Here is a 19,432-nt window from a genome sequence, read left to right on the forward strand (position 1 = left end):
CTGTCTAGAGTTCCTGTGTGCTCGAGAACACAATTCATGCACAGAAGGCGCGCTGTAAACATAAGGTCTGTTTACCTTCTTAGACCACCCCCCCCCCCCACACACCACTCCACACAAAGCACCAGGCGAACCTATAATTATAATTGTAAATAAATCTTAAGCAATTCATATAAGCAAGAGGCTTCGTTTAAAAAAAAAATTAAGTTCATGTTTTAAAGATGATGACGACTCACATAAGTGGTAGATATGTGCCATATGGTGACTCACATAAGTGGTAGATATGTGGCATATGACGACTCACATAAGTGGTAGATATGTGCCATATGGTGACTCACATAAGTGGTAGATATGTGGCATATGACGACTCACATAAGTGGTAGATATGTGCCATATGATGACGACTCACATAAGTGGTAGATATGTGGCATATGATGACGACTCACATAAGTGGTAGATATGTGCCATATGATGACTCACATAAGTGGTAGATATGTGCCATATGACGACTCACATAAGTGGTAGATATGTGCCATATGACGACTCACATAAGTGGTAGATATGTTCCATATGACGACTCACATAAGTGGTAGATATGTGCCATATGACGACTCACATAAGTGGTAGATATGTTCCATATGACGACTCACATAAGTGGTAGATATGTGCCATATGGTGACGACTCACATAAGTGGTAGAGATGTGCCATACACATGTGCAGGCGACCGCTGGCAGTATGCTAATAATTATTGGGAGGTGTGTCGGCCTAGGATTACTCAATTCCCCCCCCCCCTCCCCAACCTTATCAGTTAATCTAGCTAGGCTACAACACCTGCCAATGCTAGTTCAATATTTAACTGGGGTAAAGTCTTTGGACCAGATTGATCTGATACAGGAAACCTTATCGTATGTCGGGATAGTTTGGACAAACTTTGGCGTCTTGTGATAAACCTTATCGTATCGTATGTCGGGATAGTTTGGACAAACTTTGGCGTCTTGTGATAAACCTTATAGTATCGTATGTCGGGATAGTTTGGACAAACTTTGGCGTCTTGTGATAAACCTTATAGTATCGTATGTCGGGATAGTTTGGACAAACTTTGGCGTCTTGTGATAAACCTTATCGTATCGTATGTCGGGATAGTTTGGACAAACTTTGGCGTCTTGTGATAAACCTTATCGTATCGTATGTCGGGATAGTTTGGACAAACTTTGGCGTCTTGTGATAAACCTTATCGTATCGTATGTCGGGATAGTTTGGACAAACTTTGGCGTCTTGTGATAAACCTTATCGTATCGTATGTCGGGATAGTTTGGACAAACTTTGGCGTCTTGTGATAAACCTTATCGTATCGTATGTCGGGATAGTTTGGACAAACTTTGGCGTCTTGTGATAAACCTTATCGTATCGTATGTCGGGATAGTTTGGACAAACTTTGGCGTCTTGTGATAAACCTTATCGTATCGTATGTCGGGATAGTTTGGACAAACTTTGGCGTCTTGTGATAAACCTTATCGTATCGTATGTCGGGATAGTTTGGACAAACTTTGGCGTCTTGTGATAAACCTTATCGTATCGTATGTCGGGATAGTTAGGACAAACTTTGGCGTCTTGTGATTCCAAGTTGTTAGCTGGAATCTCCTGCATATGTCTTTATAGGACAGAGCAGAACAGATCTGGAATAACGTGGTGAGAACGTTTGGTTACCGTCTCACACATATTTCTATCAGCAGTAGGCTGTATGGCAGTAACTAACCTCTATCAGCTGTAGGCTGTATAGCAGTAACTGACCTCTATCAGCAGTAGGCTGTATGGCAGTAACTGACCTCTAACATCTATCAGCAGTAGGCTGTATAGCAGTATAGTAGTAACTGACCTCTATCTACAGCAGTAACTGACCTCTATCAGCAGTAACTAACTTCTATCAGCAGTAACTGTTACGGTCAAAGCCCGAAGTGCGGCCAAAGCGCGGATTGGCCGGCCAATCCGCGCATTGGCCGGCTCTCTTGGCCAAAGCCAAAAGAACTGAGAACTAAGATCGTATTTCGTACATTGGCCGGCCAATGCGCGCACTGGCCGGGACGTACTGGCCTAAGTCCGAAGCGCTTAAATTTGACAGCGTATTTTGTACATTGGCCGGCCAATGCGCGCACTGGCCGGGATGTCCTGGCCAATGTTCTATCTAGACTAAGTTGTGATCGCATTTTCATTACTCTGGGTGATTTTCATTGAGAGTACCGTATTGTTTAGCTTTTGTTTGTATAGCATTCTATATACAAGGCGACATGGATCAAAAGGGCCGTCAGACCATGAGACAGACATAGCAGATGGCTGTCAAAAGAAAAAAAAATGTAAATCCATGTTAGTTTCCATATATGGGCTCTCGATAAAATAGTTACTGAGGAAGATCTTGAGAACATTGAGCAAGAAATGGGGGTTGCCATAAATGCAACGACATCCTCAGCTAACACATCTGCTGCCGTGGCGGAACGTCCAGACCAGTTGCGTGACAATAATGTGGCCAACAGATTCTGTATAGTTTGTGAAAAACATTGTAGTGCAGCTCATTCTTTTGGATCCTGTGGCAACGATGTCCATGCTATTTGTGGAATACCCAATGAAGCAGACGAAGGGTAAGGAGGGAACATTACCTGCAGATTGTGTCACAACAAACAAGACAACATGGAACACAGATCAGCAGCTCATATTGGCTTGCAAACTCAAGGTGCTAAGATGCTTAAAACATCAAATACAAAATTTAAAGATGGTGAAGTGGGTGACAATGTAAGCATCCGTGTTCCAGATGTTGACAGAGGTCACGGTGATCCCCGAAGCGTGATTGCAGTTGTCATGAGCGTCGAGGGCGGTTTCTACAAATTAGGAACGGAACATGGTGTTCTAAAACAACTGTATGCTAGAAGTGATTTTTCAATTCTTCACGACAAACTGCTCTTATTGTCGTCAGTTGGCACTGAGGAAAAATCACTACGAACCATCGCATCTTCACAATCATTGACTGGGGGCCAAGGCTACACTCGCTGCAATTGCACAACTAAGTGCACAACAATTCGCTGCAAGTGTAAATATAACAAGCTGCTATGTAATTCTAAATGCCATAAAAGTTCAACTTGTTGTAACAAATGATGATATTGATAGATTGAGACTATAGTACAATAAAAATTTGAACGTTTCTGTCATTTACTTAAATTAATAATCAATAAAGACTTAATTTCATGATCTTTACGGCATTAAAAAAAAACCAAAATCTGCTCATGATCTTCTATTTCGGACTTTGGCCGGTCGTCCCTAGCCAGATGATCTTCTAATAAAGACTTTGGCCGGTCCACCATGGCCAGTCCGCGGATTGGCCGGCCTTAGGGTTAGGGTTAGGGTTAGGGTTAGAACCCTGACCTCTATCTACAGCAGTAACTGACCTCTATCAGCAGTAACTAACTTCTATCAGCAGTAACTAACCTCTATCAGCAGTAGGCAGTATAGCAGTAACTGAACTCTATCTACAGCAGTAACTGACCTCTATCTACAGCAGTAACTGACCTCTATCTACAGCAGTAACTGACCTCTATCAGCAGTAACTAAACTCTATCAGCAGTAACTAACCTCTATCAGCAGTAACTAACCTCTATCAGCAGTAACTAACCTCTATCAGCAGTAACTAACCTCTATCAGCAGTAACTAAACTCTATCAGCAGTAACTAACCTCTATCAGCAGTAACTAACCTCTATCAGCAGTAACTAGCCTCTATCAGCAGTAACTAACCTCTATCAGCAGTATAGCAGTATAGCAGTAACTGAACTCTGACCTCTATCTATAGCTGGCTTTACTGAACTTACTGACCTCTCTACACTGATATACTAAATAATAGACCTCAAACATCCCTGCCTTACTGAAGTAACCACTTAACATCTCTATCTAAACCCCTACCTTACTGAAGTAACCACGGTACCTGTCTATTTACAGCCATGCCTTACTTAAGTAACCATGGTACCTGTCTATTTACAGCCATGCCTTACTGTAGAAGGATCACGCCCTGGTTTGTTGTAAAGCTGCTAGCCGTGGCCATTCTTCTCTTCACGCTTTACTTAAACAGGTATACCATTTACACAAACAGGTAGGATACTAACACAACCTAACAATTCACTGTACTTTTTACTTTCTCGTATAAACGAAGTAAGCTATAGAGAAAGTCTTGTAATCGTGCAAAAAAAAAAATCGAGATTTTTACAAATCTCGACGTTTTACACCTCACGGATACGGAAAAACATAATTTTGCAACCTTGTCCGTATGTCCGTGTGTCTGTGTGTGTGTTTCCGATTTCTCAAAAAACGCATGTCTATATATATAAAGCAAAGTGGTCAAGTGCCCGATAGGGCACTTCCCGGCGCCGCAGGCGCGTCAAATTTGGCACTATGGTGCCTTCGGGCAATAGAACACGAGGGCCGGTGACGGTTGGCCGAAAAGTCTACGGAGTAGGGGTCAAAACTGACCTCGACTGACCGGCGCCTTATATGGGCTATATTACGAAAAAAAATTTCCTCCGACGACCCCCCTTGAAATTTTGTGAGGTGGTAGGAGAACACCTTGGGGTGTCACAAAAAACTCGCCATGTCCGGGAAAAATCGGGAAATGGGTCAAAACTGACCAGTCGTATTTCCCTATATAATCTTTGTATTTTATGGGAAAAACAGAGGGTCATTTCAACGCAGACTTAAGGGTACTTAAGCTCAGTATATCTGGCTAATTTTTTGCATGCTCCTAGGTCAATGGCTTGACCTTTAGGGAAAACTGTCGGTTACACTCAAAGCCCTCGACGAGGGCTAAAAAGTGACCGCGAGTGAAATTGTCTTTATATGAGCTCTATTACGAAAAAAAATTTCCTCCGACGACCCCCCTTGATATTTTGTGAGGTGGTAGAAGAACACCTAGGGGTGTCACAAAAAACTCGCCATGTCCGGGAAAAATCGGGAAATGGGTCAAAACTGACCAGTCGTATTTCCCTATATAATCTTTGTATTTTATGGGAAAAACAGAGGGTCATTTCAACGCAGACTTAAGGGTACTTAAGCTCAGTATATCTGGCTAATTTTTTGCATGCTCCTAGGTCAATGGCTTGACCTTTAGGGAAAACTGTCGGTTACACTCAAAGCCCTCGACGAGGGCTAAAAAGTGACCGCGAGTGAAATTCTCTTTATATGAGCTCTATTACGAAAAAAAATTTCCTCCGACGACCCCCCTTGATATTTTGTGAGGTGGTAGAAGAACACCTAGGGGTGTCACAAAAAACTCGGCATATCTGGGAAAACTTCGTAAAGCGGTCAAAACTGACCAGTTGTATTTCCCTATATAATCTTTGTATTTTATGGGAAAAACAGAGGGTCATTTCAACGCAGACTTTAGGGTACTTAAGCTCAGTATATCTGGCTAATTTTTTGCATGCTCCTAGGTCAATGGCTTGACCTTTAGGGAAAACTGTCGGTTACACTCAAAACCCTCGACGAGGGCTAAAAAGTGACCGCGAGTGAAATTCTCTTTATATGAGCTCTATTACGAAAAAAAATTTCCTCCGACGACCCCCCTTGATATTTTGTGAGGTGGTAGAAGAACACCTAGGGGTGTCACAAAAAACTCGGCATATCTGGGAAAACTTCGTAAAGCGGTCAAAACTGACCAGTTGTATTTCCCTATATAATCTTTGTATTTTATGGGAAAAACAGAGGGTCATTTCAACGCAGACTTTAGGGTACTTAAGCTCAGTATATCTGGCTAATTTTTTGCATGCTCCTAGGTCAATGGCTTGACCTTTAGGGAAAACTGTCGGTTACACTCAAAACCCTCGACGAGGGCTAAAAAGTGACCGCGAGTGAAATTCTCTTTATATGAGCTCTATTACGAAAAAGATTTTCCTCCGACGACCCCCCTTGATATTTTGTGAGGTGGTAGAAGAACACCTAGGGGTGTGACAAAAAACTCGGCATATCTGGGAAAACTTCGTAAAGCGGTCAAAACTGACCAGTTGTATTTCCCTATATAATCTTTGTATTTTATGGGAAAAACAGAGGGTCATTACAACGCAGACTTTAGGGTACTTAAGCTCAGTATATCTGGCTAATTTTTTGCATGCTCCTAGGTCAATGGCTTGACCTTTAGGGAAAACTGTCGGTTACACTCAAAGCCCTCGACGAGGGCTAAAAAGTGACCGCGAGTGAAATTCTCTTTATATGAGCTCTATTACGAAAAAAAATTTCCTCCGACGACCCCCCTTGATATTTTGTGAGGTGGTAGAAGAACACCTAGGGGTGTCACAAAAAACTCGGCATATCTGGGAAAACTACGTAAAGCGGTCAAAACTGACCAGTTGTATTTTCCTATATAATCTTTGTATTTTATGGGAAAAACAGAGGGTCATTTCAACGCAGACTTTAGGGTACTTAAGCTCAGTATATCTGGCTAATTTTTTGCATGCTCTTAGGTCAATGGCTTGACCTTTAGGGAAAACTGTCGGTTACACTCAAAGCCCTCGACGAGGGCTAAAACGTGACCGCGAGTGAAATTCTCTTTATATGAGCTCTATTACGAAAAATTTTTCCTCCGACGACCCCCCTTGATATTTTGTGAGGTGGTAGAAGAACACCTAGGGGTGTCACAAAAAACTCGGCATATCTGGGAAAACTTCGTAAAGGGGTCAAAACTGACCAGTTGTATTTCCCTATATAATCTTTGTATTTTATGGGGAAAACTGGGTAATTTCTACGCAAATTTTAGGGTACTTACTCTTTGTATAACTGGCTAATTTTTTGCATACACCTCTATAGATAGATGGGCCGTATGGAAAACCTGTTGGTCAGCATTAAAGCCCTCGAAGAGGGCTAAAAATGACTGCGAGTGAAATTCTCATTATACGAAATTTGGTCAATTGGTCTATGAGCAGGGGGGGTAACTTTTTAATGTAACAATTTTTTAATATTTTGTATACTCTTTTTAAGAAAAAACAAAAATCATAAAGTATAGCATTGTTTTAAATGGATGTTGTGTTATAAATTAAGTTTTGTATTGTATTGTAATTGTAAAATTAATTGCAAAAGTAATTTAATATAATATTTGATTGATAATTTTTATGAAAGCCCTTTCAGTTCTAATAACCTTGCGAGTAATAAGTTGCGAATATTCTATCAATTTATGGGTACTAAAAAAGTACCCCACTGTATAAATTTAGACATTTAATATAACAGCCAATCGCCTATTAATTAATCATTCAATTTCTCAACTTTTTTGAAAACCTAAGCGAAGCTAGGCAGTATGCCTAGTAAATTTATAAATTACTAATAATATTCCGCACTATTGTGCACATTTTGTTTTGGCGTTCGCTTGGTGCGCAATAATTTTTTCTATGAGATTCTATTCTATTTTAAAAAGTATTTAAAATGGATTAAAAATCATACCTATATCCCGAGTACACATTCCCTGTTGTTTTATATAAGAATATTCGAGAAAGTTTAGGGAGATCATTCCCGGTTTATTAATACATGTAGTGCCCAAAAATGTGATTGGTCTAAATAATTAAGTCTATAGTGGCATATAAGACAGCTTTCCTTATTTCCATTCGACGTGATAAGTGATGCATCCACATCTACCTACACCCACATCTACCTACACCCACATCTACCTACACCCACATCTACCTACATCCACATCTACCTACACCCACATCTACCTACATCCACATCTACCTACATCCACATCTACCTACATCCACATCTACCTACATCCACATCTACCTACATCCACATCTACCGACATCCACACCCACATCTACCTACACCCACATCTACCTACACCCACATCTACCTACATCCACACCCACATCTACCTACACCCACATCTACCTACACCCACATCTACCTACATCCACATCTACCTACACCCACATCTACCTACATCCACATCTACCTACATCCACATCTACCTACATCCACATCTACCTACATCCACATCTACCTACATCCACATCTACCTACATCCACACCCACATCTACCTACATCCACATCTACCTACACCCACATCTACCTACACCCACATCTACCTACATCCACATCTACCTACATCCACACCCACATCTACCTACACCCACATCTACCTACACCCACATCTACCTACATCCACATCTACCTACATCTACATCTACCTACATCCACATCTACCTACATCCACACCCACATCTACCTACACCCACATCTACCTACACCCACATCTACCTACATCCACATCTACCTACATCCACATCTACCTACATCCACATCTACCTACATCCACATCTACCTACATCCACATCTACCTACATCCACACCCACATCTACCTACACCCACATCTACCTACACCCACATCTACCTACATCCACACCCACATCTACCTACACCCACATCTACCTACATCCACACCCACATCTACCTACATCCACATCTACCTACATCCACATCTACCTACATCCACACCCACATCTACCTACATCAACACCCACATCTACCTACATCCACATCTACCTACATCCACATCTACCTACACCCACATCTACCTACACCCACATCTACCTACATCCACATCTACCTACATCCACATCTACCTACATCCACACCCACATCTACCTACATCCACACCCACATCTACCTACATCCACACCCACATCTACCTACACCCACACCCACATCTACCTACACCCACATCTACCTACATCCACATCTACCTACACCCACATCTACCTACTCCCACACCCACATCTACCTACATCAACACCCACATCTACCTACACCCACATCTACCTACATCCACATCTACCTACACCCACATCTACCTACACCCACACCCACATCTACCTACATCAACACCCACATCTACCTACACCCACATCTACCTACATCCACATCTACCTACACCCACATCTACCTACATCCACATCTACCTACACCCACATCTACCTACACCCACACCCACATCTACCTACATCAACACCCACATCTACCTACATCCACATCTACCTACACACACATCTACCTACATCCACATCTACCTACATCCACATCTACCTACATCCACATCTACCTACATCCACATCTACCTACATCAACACCCACATCTACCTACATCCACATCTACCTACACACACATCTACCTACACCCACATCTACCTACATCAACACCCACATCTACCTACATCCACATCTACCTACATCCACATCTACCTACATCCACATCTACCTACATCCACACCCACATCTACCTACATCCACATCTACCTACACCCACATCTACCTACATCCACATCTACCTACATCCACATCTACCTACACCCACATCTACCTACATCCACATCTACCTACATCCACATCTACCTACATCCACATCTACCTACACCCACATCTACCTACACCCACATCTACCTACATCCACATCTACCTACATCCACATCTACCTACATCCACATCTACCTACACCCACATCTACCTACATCCACATCTACCTACATCCACATCTACCTACATCCACACCCACATCTACCTACACCCACATCTACCTACACCCACATCTACCTACACCCACATCTACCTACACCCACATCTACCTACATCCACATCTACCTACATCCACATCTACCTACATCCACACCCACATCTACCTACACCCACATCTACCTACACCCACATCCACATCTACCTACATCCACATCTACCTACACCCACATCTACCTACACCCACATCTACCTACATCAACACCTACATCTACCTACATCCACATCTACCTACACCCACATCTACCTACACCCACATCTACCTACACCCACATCTACCTACATCCACATCTACCTACACCCACATCTACCTACACCCACATCTACCTACATCCACACCCACATCTACCTACATCCACATCTACCTACACCCACATCTACCTACATCCACACCCACATCTACCTACACCCACATCTACCTACACCCACATCTACCTACACCCACATCTACCTACATCCACACCCACATCTACCTACACCCACTGTAACGTCCCCTATCTATCAGCCAGATAGAAGGTGAACGTCCCCGGATTCTTTTTTCGGGGTCATATGCAAATGCCTTACGGCCTAAATGGATGAACACTAACACAACGACACACTAGGGCTCGAATTCGATGTCTAGGGAAAACTAGTGATACTATTGTAATTAACACTCATCCAATCTACATACAACCTTTAATAAGCGAACACAGTTGTGGCAGAACACAAGGTTAAACTAGATAAAATATTTAATGTATAAAATATCAAAACCCAACTTACAGAGTGTAGGAAAAAACACTATCACAGATTTCTACACTGCCTAAAAATAGCCACAGGCCACACAACACTGCTATAGCTTCAAGAATTACTTGGCGACAAGTAATATTATACTAGAAGACTAAATCAACTTAAGAAAGCGTAGCACACACAGGACTTAAGTTCTCTCACGTTCAAATGGTCAGAGTCTATAGCCGGACAATATGGACGGCTGCCTGATCAAGGTAAAAACTGCCTCGTGTGGCGAGTGTGCGGTGCAATTAAAGACTTCTGCCACAGGGGAGATTATCCTCAACTCATGTAGCCATTGGTTGGGATAGTCATCTGACCAGAATCATACAATCAGATCTTAATGGAAAATTTCTATGTCTTAGACCCCTTAATAAGTCAGTGGAAATTTTCCGGTTGTTGCACAATCACTCCATATAAGGTATTATACAATGTCAAAATAAAAATATAACCTGACTCGACCTAAGTAGGTCACATCCCCTCCCTTTTTGGAAGTGACAGATAGGTTCCACAAAAACATACATAAGGAACCAATCTGGCAATGAAATAAAAAAAATGTTTTACAAATGTAGGCAATCCAAAATCATAATACCAGATGAAAATATCCCTGAACATAAAAGGGAAGTAACTCCAACTTTTACAATTGGTGAAAGGGAAGTAACCCTTCAAAAGGTAATTATACATCAAAATCCCTCAGAAAAGGGTATTACAAATATTTCCATGTGGATATTAAAAGTGGTAAACCCGCCAGGGTAAGACCTTTATTTCAATGACTAGCTACAATATCAATTGAGTCATATGAGACATATTATTATAAAAGATTACATATAATCAAAAACCACCTCTAATTAAGGTTTACCTGAAAATAAACAAAATATTCAACAGGATTGGAATTTTGAAAAAATCAAAAATCATACCACTCATTTTCATGTGAAAACACAACACTTGTGTATGGTCTTAATGAACCACAAAACATGTCACATGATCAATGTGTGCAACAAGATTTTACATCCTTGACAAACAATCAGCCACAACATTATCACTACCCTTAATGTGTGAAATTTCCAGATTAAAATTTTGGAAATATAAACACCATCTCAATATTCTTTGATTTGTCTGTCCTAACTTAGAGGTAAATTTCAGGGGATCATGGTCAGAAAACACTCTGACTGGATTGGTTGAAGAAGAGACATAGACTTCAAAATGTTGTAATGACAAAACCAAAGCTAAAGCTTCTTTTTCAATAGTAGAGTAATTCTTTTGGTTCTCATTTAACTTCCTGGAAAAAAAGGCAATGGGATGGTCAATTCCCATGTTGTCTTCTTGAAATAGGACTGAGCCAATGCCTAAGTTGCTAGCATCAATGGCAAGTTTAAAGGGCTTGCTGAAATTTGGTGCAGCCATAACAGGAGCATTAGATAAAAATGACTTAATGGTTAAAAAAACTTCTTGACATTTATTTGACCATTCAAACTCAACACCCTTTTTCAATAATGCAGTAAGAGGTTCAGCAATAGCTGAAAAGTTTTGACAGAACCGCCTATAGTAGCCAGCCATCCCAAGGAACTTTTTGATCTCTTTACAATTTTTGGGAGGTGGTAACCTTACAATAGCATCTACTTTAGCTTCAATGGGCCGAACTTGGTTCGTTCCCACTTGATAACCCAAATAGGTAATTGAAGCTTTACAGAACTTGCATAAAAGTGATTTCTGTAAAGGTTTACAGTAGAATTAACTTCAGACAATTTACGGCTTTCCTCTGTGGACAAATGCATAAGGTGGACATTCAAATTATCTAAAAAGGAAGAATTTACCAATTTTGGAGGTTTCAATTTATCATGTATCACATCATCAGAAACATTTGAACATACAGGTAAAGTAATTTTAGCTGTGGAATGAAAATTGTTACAATTATCATAATACTTTTTCAGTGAATTAACATGATACACTGTCTGTTTCTTTCTTCTGTCGGGCGTATTGACAACATAGTTCAAATCACTTAATTTTGAATGTACAGTAAAGGGTCCACAATATCTCAAGGATAACGCATTGTTCAGATTAGGCACTAGCACAAGAACTTTGTCGCCTGGATTGAATGTTCGTTTACAAGAACTCTTATCATACAGTTCTTTCATTCTCACTTGGGCCTTTCTTAAGTTCTTGTGAGCCATTTCGCACACGGCTTTCAGTCGAACGTGAAAATCATCAAAGTTTTCCACAGGATGAACGCTGGTACCTGTCCACTGTTCGTGGATCAGCTTCAGGGGACCTCGGACAGAATGTCCAAACACAAGTTGAAAAGGAGAGTAGCCTAAAGAGTCCTGGACACAGTCCCTCGCGACGAAAATAATCCAAGGAACAGTCTCATCCCATTGGGTGTTACTGTTAGCGAACGTTCTTAGCATGGTTTTGAGGGTTTGGTGGAACCTCTCAAGTACGCCTTGAGACTGAGGGTGGTAGGCTGAGCTGGTGATGTGGGTAACGCCTAGCTTGGCTAGTGCTTCCTGAAAATGGTGACTGGTGAAGTTGCTGCCTTGATCTGTTTGCACGATTCTAGGTAATCCAAAGGTAGTGAAGAACCGGGTCATGGCTCTGACTACAGTCTTTGCCTTAATGTTCCGTAAGGGAATCGCCTCGGGAAAACGGGTACTTGAACACATAAAGGTAAGTAGGTACTCGTTGCCCGCCTTGGTTTTAGGCAAGGGACCTACACAGTCCATGACGATTTTTGAAAAGGGTTCTTCTAATACAGGAATCGGACTCAAAGGGGCCTTAGGAATTTTCTGGTTTGGCTTTCCAGCCAACTGACAGTTCGTGCAACTTCTGCAGTAACGCGACACATCATTTCTCATTTTGGGCCAAAAGAACAGTTCTTTGATCTTCGCCGTCGTTTTAGAGACTCCTGGGTGCGCTGACATTGGATGGTCATGTGCCAGCTTAAGTATTTCATGCCGATAAGGTGGAGGGACCCACAGCTGGTTTTTACCCAACCATGGTTCGGCTGGTGAGGCATTCACTGGTATAGAGCGACGAAAGAAGAGGCCGTTCTCGGAGAAATATTCTCCATCGTCAGATGATAGAGATTTTTCGACCGTTGCTTTGAGTTCCGCGTCGACTTGTTGAGCTTTAATGATGTCTTCCTGAGATATTCTCAGGGGTAAGCCCAGGCTTGTGTTTTCTGGAAGCATAGACTCCAATTTGGGAGTCGAATTTCTTGACGATGATGGCAGGTGTGGTTCAGACGTTGTCTCAGCCAATTGTTTGGTCTGGCTTCTTGTCACCGCACATGCAGGATACAGTTCATTATCATTATCTGGAACTGTTGACAAAGGGTCTGAAACCGTACAGGGGTATACTTTGCTTCCCGCAAGGTCATTCCCTAGAAGTAGGTGTACTCCTGGGACTGGAATACTATCTATCACACCTAAAATGACTTCACCTTCGACGAGATGATGTTTCAGGACAAACTTGTGTAGAGGGACTACAGTAGATTTTGTCCCCACTCCCTGGATAATGGAAATCCTTCCGGTGTTCGTTTCGGGTGTAATGTCCATTGAACTTTTCAAAAGAAGTGATTGTGACGCTCCTGTGTCTCTTAGGACGGTGATATTCCGCTGAGACAACGGATCACCTGGTTTGCTTATGATGGCTTCGGCAATAAAAGATGAAAAGTCAACTTTTCTCGATCCCTCGAGATCGGTAGACTCGGAAGAAACTGGATGGTGGCGAGAACAGTCAAAATGTGACTGCACATAATGTGTGGAGACTTGACTACCTTCTTGCGGACACTTAGGGTTAGAGTCCTTTAGAATTCTAGAGTTCATAGTTGAACTGGCTGCTTGAGGGGATAGAGCATAGTGCGCAGAAGTACGCACCACCTCTCTGTTATATTGACGACGTTTGTAACAGTCCTTGACAAGATGACCAGGTCTTTTGCAGAACTGGCATACCGCTCGACGATTGAGAGTTGATCTTGGGTTCTCTCTGGACTGTGATGCCTTCAAGTGTTGGCCAACAGGAGGATTGCTGCCAAAAAGGGGAAGCACGGGGTTGAGGCGGTTTCCTGACACTGGTGGTTTCTTATGCACCAACATATATGTGTCAGCCGACTCAGCAGCCTTCCGGATGTCAATTATCTTGTTATCCAGTATGTGTAGTCGTATCTCTTCAGGCAGGGACGATAGGAATTCTTCCCTTAGGATAAGTGACCTGAGTTTCTCAAACTCAGAAACTTCCTCCGAGTGTAGCCACCTTGAAAATATTTTCTCCTTTTCAAAGAGAAATTCCACATATGATTGAGTGGGTAACTTGCGGAGTGTTCGGAATTTTGTCCGATAGGCCTCAGGCGTCAGCTCGTAGGCCTTCAAAATGGCAGTCTTGACCAAACTATAGTTATTTTGAACGTCGTGAGAGAGTGCCTGGTATGTTCTTGCAGCTTTCCCAGTAAGGACCGAGCTCAATAAAGCAGTAATGGAAGTTTCGGGCCATTCACATGTCTTCGCTAAACTCTCAAATGAGTTAAAGAAAACGACCAAATCTGTTTCATCAAATTTAGGAACTAATTTCCCGAATTTGGCAATCACTTGCCCCACCGACAACTTTTTTGGATCTACCAGAGAAGTAACATCACTAACTTGACCAAATTCTGATTCCAACCTCCTCCTATCTAAAGCAATTTTAACCTCTAACTCCTGTTCTTTTAATGCCTTCTCTAAAGCAACTTTCTCCTCGCGGAGTAATACACCAGCCAACAAACTTTCATCAAATACCCCTTCATTAATAAAATGAACAACAATTTTATCTCTCAACACCTCTGACTTCTGCGTAACAGAATAATCCAATTTCAATTCCTTAACAAGACTAATCAAAACTTTTCTACTCAACTTCTCGACCTCCTCAAAAGTGGGATTAGCCAAAAAAGACTCCATAACACTAACTTTCAAAAACACAACAAGCCTAGATTCACTAACTTAACACTGAGCGTTGGGCCGTGTACTTGACCTCTTATCGTGACACGTCTGGCTGTTGACCTAGATACCTCTAGGCTTGCGCGCGCTGTAAGAACACGACGCAAGAGTGTAGGAAAACAACCAAATCAAACTAAACTTAGTGCTTACTGATATAACCAACAACTGGAACGACAGATTAAATCCCGGACGAGCCCCCACTTTGTAACGTCCCCTATCTATCAGCCAGATAGAACGTGAACGTCCCCGGATTCTTTTTTCGAGGTCATATGCAAATGCCTTACGGCCTAAATGGATGAACACTAACACAACGACACACTAGGGCTCGAATTCGATGTCTAGGGAAAACTAGTGATACTATTGTAATTAACACTCATCCAATCTACATACAACCTTTAATAAGCGAACACAGTTGTGGCAGAACACATAAAATATTTAATGTATAAAATATCAAAACCCAACTTACAGAGTGTAGGAAAAAACACTATCACAGATTTCTACACTGCCTAAAAATAGCCACAGGCCACACAACACTGCTATAGCTTCAAGAATTACTTGGCGACAAGTAATATTATACTAGAAGACTAAATCAACTTAAGAAAGCGTAGTACACACAGGACTTAAGTTCTCTCACGTTCAAATGGTCAGAGTCTATAGCCGGACAATATGGACGGCTGCCTGATCAAGGTAAAAACTGCCTCGTGTGGCGAGTGTGCGGTGCAATTAAAGACTTCTGCCACAGGGGAGATTATCCTCAACTCATGTAGCCATTGGTTGGGATAGTCATCTGACCAGAATCATTCAATCAGATCTTAATGGAAAATTTCTATGTCTTAGACCCCTTAATAAGTCAGTGGAAATTTTCCGGTTGTTGCACAATCACTCCATATAAGGTATTATACAATGTCAAAATAAAAATAGAACCTGACTCGACCTAAGTAGGTCACACCACATCTACCTATATCCACATCTACCTACATCCACATCCACATCTACCTACATCCACACCCAAATCTACCTACATCCACACCCACATCTACCTACATCCACATCTACCTACACCCACATCTACCTACACTCACATCTACCTACATCCACATCTACCTACATCCACATCTACCTACACCCACATCTACCTACACCCACATCTACCTACATCCACATCTACCTACACCCACATCTACCTACACCCACATCTACCTACATCCACATCTACCTACATCCACACCCACATCTACCTACATCCACATCTACCTACATCCACATCTACCTACATCCACACCCACATCTACCTACACCCACATCTACCTACATCCACATCTACCTACATCCACACCCACATCTACCTACACCCACATCTACCTACATCCACACCCACATCTACCTACACCCACATCTACCTACATCCACATCTACATCTACCTACACCCACATCTACCTACATCCACATCCACATCTACCTACATCCACATCTACCTACATCCACACCCACATCTACCTACACCCACATCTACCTACATCCACATCTACATCTACCTACACCCACATCTACCTACATCCATATCTACCTACATCCACACCCACATCTACCTACACCCACATCTACCTACATCCACACCCACATCTACCTACACCCACATCTACCTACATCCACATCCACATCTACCTACATCCACATCTACCTACATCCACACCCACATCTACCTACACCCACATCTACCTACATCACCATCTACCTACACCCACATCTACCTACATCCACATCTACCTACATCCACATCTACCTACACCCACATCTACCTACATCCACATCTACCTACATCCACATCTACCTACACCCACATCTACCTACACCCATATCTACCTACATCCACACCCACATCTACATACACCCACATCTACCTACATCCACATCTACCTACATCCACATCTACCCACATCTACCTAGTCCCACATCTACCTACACCCACATCTACCTACACCCACATCTACCTACACCCACATCTACCTACACCCACATCTACTTACACCCACATCTACCTACACCCACATCTACCTACACCCACATCTACCTACATCCACACCCACATCTACCTACACCCACATCTACCTACATCCACATCTACCTAAACCCACATCTACCTACACCCACATCTACCTACACCCACATCTACCTATTCCCACATCTACCTACACCCACATCTACCTACACCCACATCTACCTACACCCACATCTACCTACACCCACATCTACCTACACTCACATCTACCTACACCCACATCTACCTACATCCACACCCACATCTACCTACATCCACATCCACATCTACCTACATCCACATCTACCTACACCCACATCTACCTACACCCACATCTACCTACACCCACATCTACCTACACCCACATCTACCTACATCCACACCCACATCTACCTACATCCACATCTACCTACATCCACATCTACCTACATCCACACCCACATCTACCTACATCCACATCTACCTACATCCACACCCACATCTACCTACATCCACATCTACCTACATCCACACCCACATCTACCTACATCCACATCTACCTACACCCACATCTACCTACATCCACATCTACCTACATCCACATCTACCTACATCCACATCCACATCTACCTACATCCACATCTACCTACACCCACATCTACCTACACCCACATCTACCTACACCCACATCTACCTACATCCACACCCACATCTACCTACATCCACATCTACCTACATCCACACCCACATCTACCTACATCCACATCTACCTACATCCACACCCACATCTACCTACACCCACATCTACCTACATCCACACCCACATCTACCTACATCCACATCTACCTACATCCACACCCACATCTACCTACATCCACATCTACCTACATCCACATCCACATCTACCTACATCCACACCCACATCTACCTACATCCACATCTACCTACATCCACACCCACATCTACCTACATCCACATCTACCTACATCCACACCCACATCTACCTACATCCACATCTACCTACACCCACATCTACCTACATCCACATCAACCTACACCCACATCTACCTACACCCACATCTACCTACATCCACACCCACATCTACCTACATCCACATCTACCTACATCCACACCCACATCTACCTACATCCACATCTACCTACACCCACATCTACCTACATCCACACCCACATCTACCTACATCCACATCTACCTACATCCACACCCACATCTACCTACATCCACACCCACATCTACCTACATCGACATCTACCTACATCCACATCTACCTACATCCACATCTACCTACACCCACATCTTCCTACACCCACATCTACCTACATCCACACCCACATCTACCTACATCCACATCTACCTACATCCACATCTACCTACACCCACATCTACCTACATCCACATCCACATCTACCTACATCCACATCTACCTACACCCACATCTACCTACATCCACATCTACCTACACCCACATCTACCTACATCCACATCTACCTACACCCACATCTACCTACATCCACATCTACCTACATCCACATCTACCTACACCCACATCTACCTACATCCACATCTACCTACATCCACATCTACCTACACCCACATCTACCTACATCCACATCTACCTACACCGACATCTACCTACATCCACATCTACCTACATCCACATCTACCTACACCCACATCTACCTACATCCACATCTACCTACATCCACATCTACCTACATCCACATCTACCTACACCCACATCTACCTACATCCACACCCACATCTACCTACATCCACATCTACCTACATCCACATCTACCTACATCCACATCTACCCACATCCACATCTACCTACACCCACATCTACCTACATCCACACCCACATCTACCTACATCCACATCTACCTACATCCACATCTACCTACATCCACATCTACCTACACACACATCTACCTACACCCACATCTACCTACATCCACACCCACATCTACCTACATCCACATCTACCTACATCCACATCTACCTACACCCACATCTACCTACACCCGCATCTACCTACATCCACACCCACATCTACCTACATCCACATCCACATCTACCT

General features: G+C 42.7%; 1 protein-coding gene across 4 annotated transcripts in view; it reads left to right on the top strand.

The window, feature by feature from the left end:
• Positions 1 to 19,432, top strand: part of LOC131947846 (uncharacterized) — a 35,371-nt gene that overhangs the window by 6,424 nt on the left and 9,515 nt on the right. Inside the window, exon 2 of one of the 4 annotated variants that reach the window (XM_059309212.1) lies at positions 3,978 to 4,128. In XM_059309212.1, coding sequence (XP_059165195.1) covers positions 3,980 to 4,128 — 149 coding nt within the window. In that variant the 5' untranslated portion in view covers positions 3,978 to 3,979. The remainder of the gene's footprint in view (positions 1 to 3,977; positions 4,129 to 19,432) is intronic. The other 3 variants (XM_059309214.1, XM_059309213.1, XM_059309215.1) reach the window with 3 other exon arrangements.

This window comes from Physella acuta, unplaced genomic scaffold (genome assembly GCF_028476545.2).
Source record: "Physella acuta isolate Inbredline_101_S28 unplaced genomic scaffold, ASM2847654v3 ptg000608l, whole genome shotgun sequence".
In the NCBI taxonomy this organism is placed as follows: Eukaryota; Metazoa; Mollusca; class Gastropoda; family Physidae; genus Physella; species Physella acuta.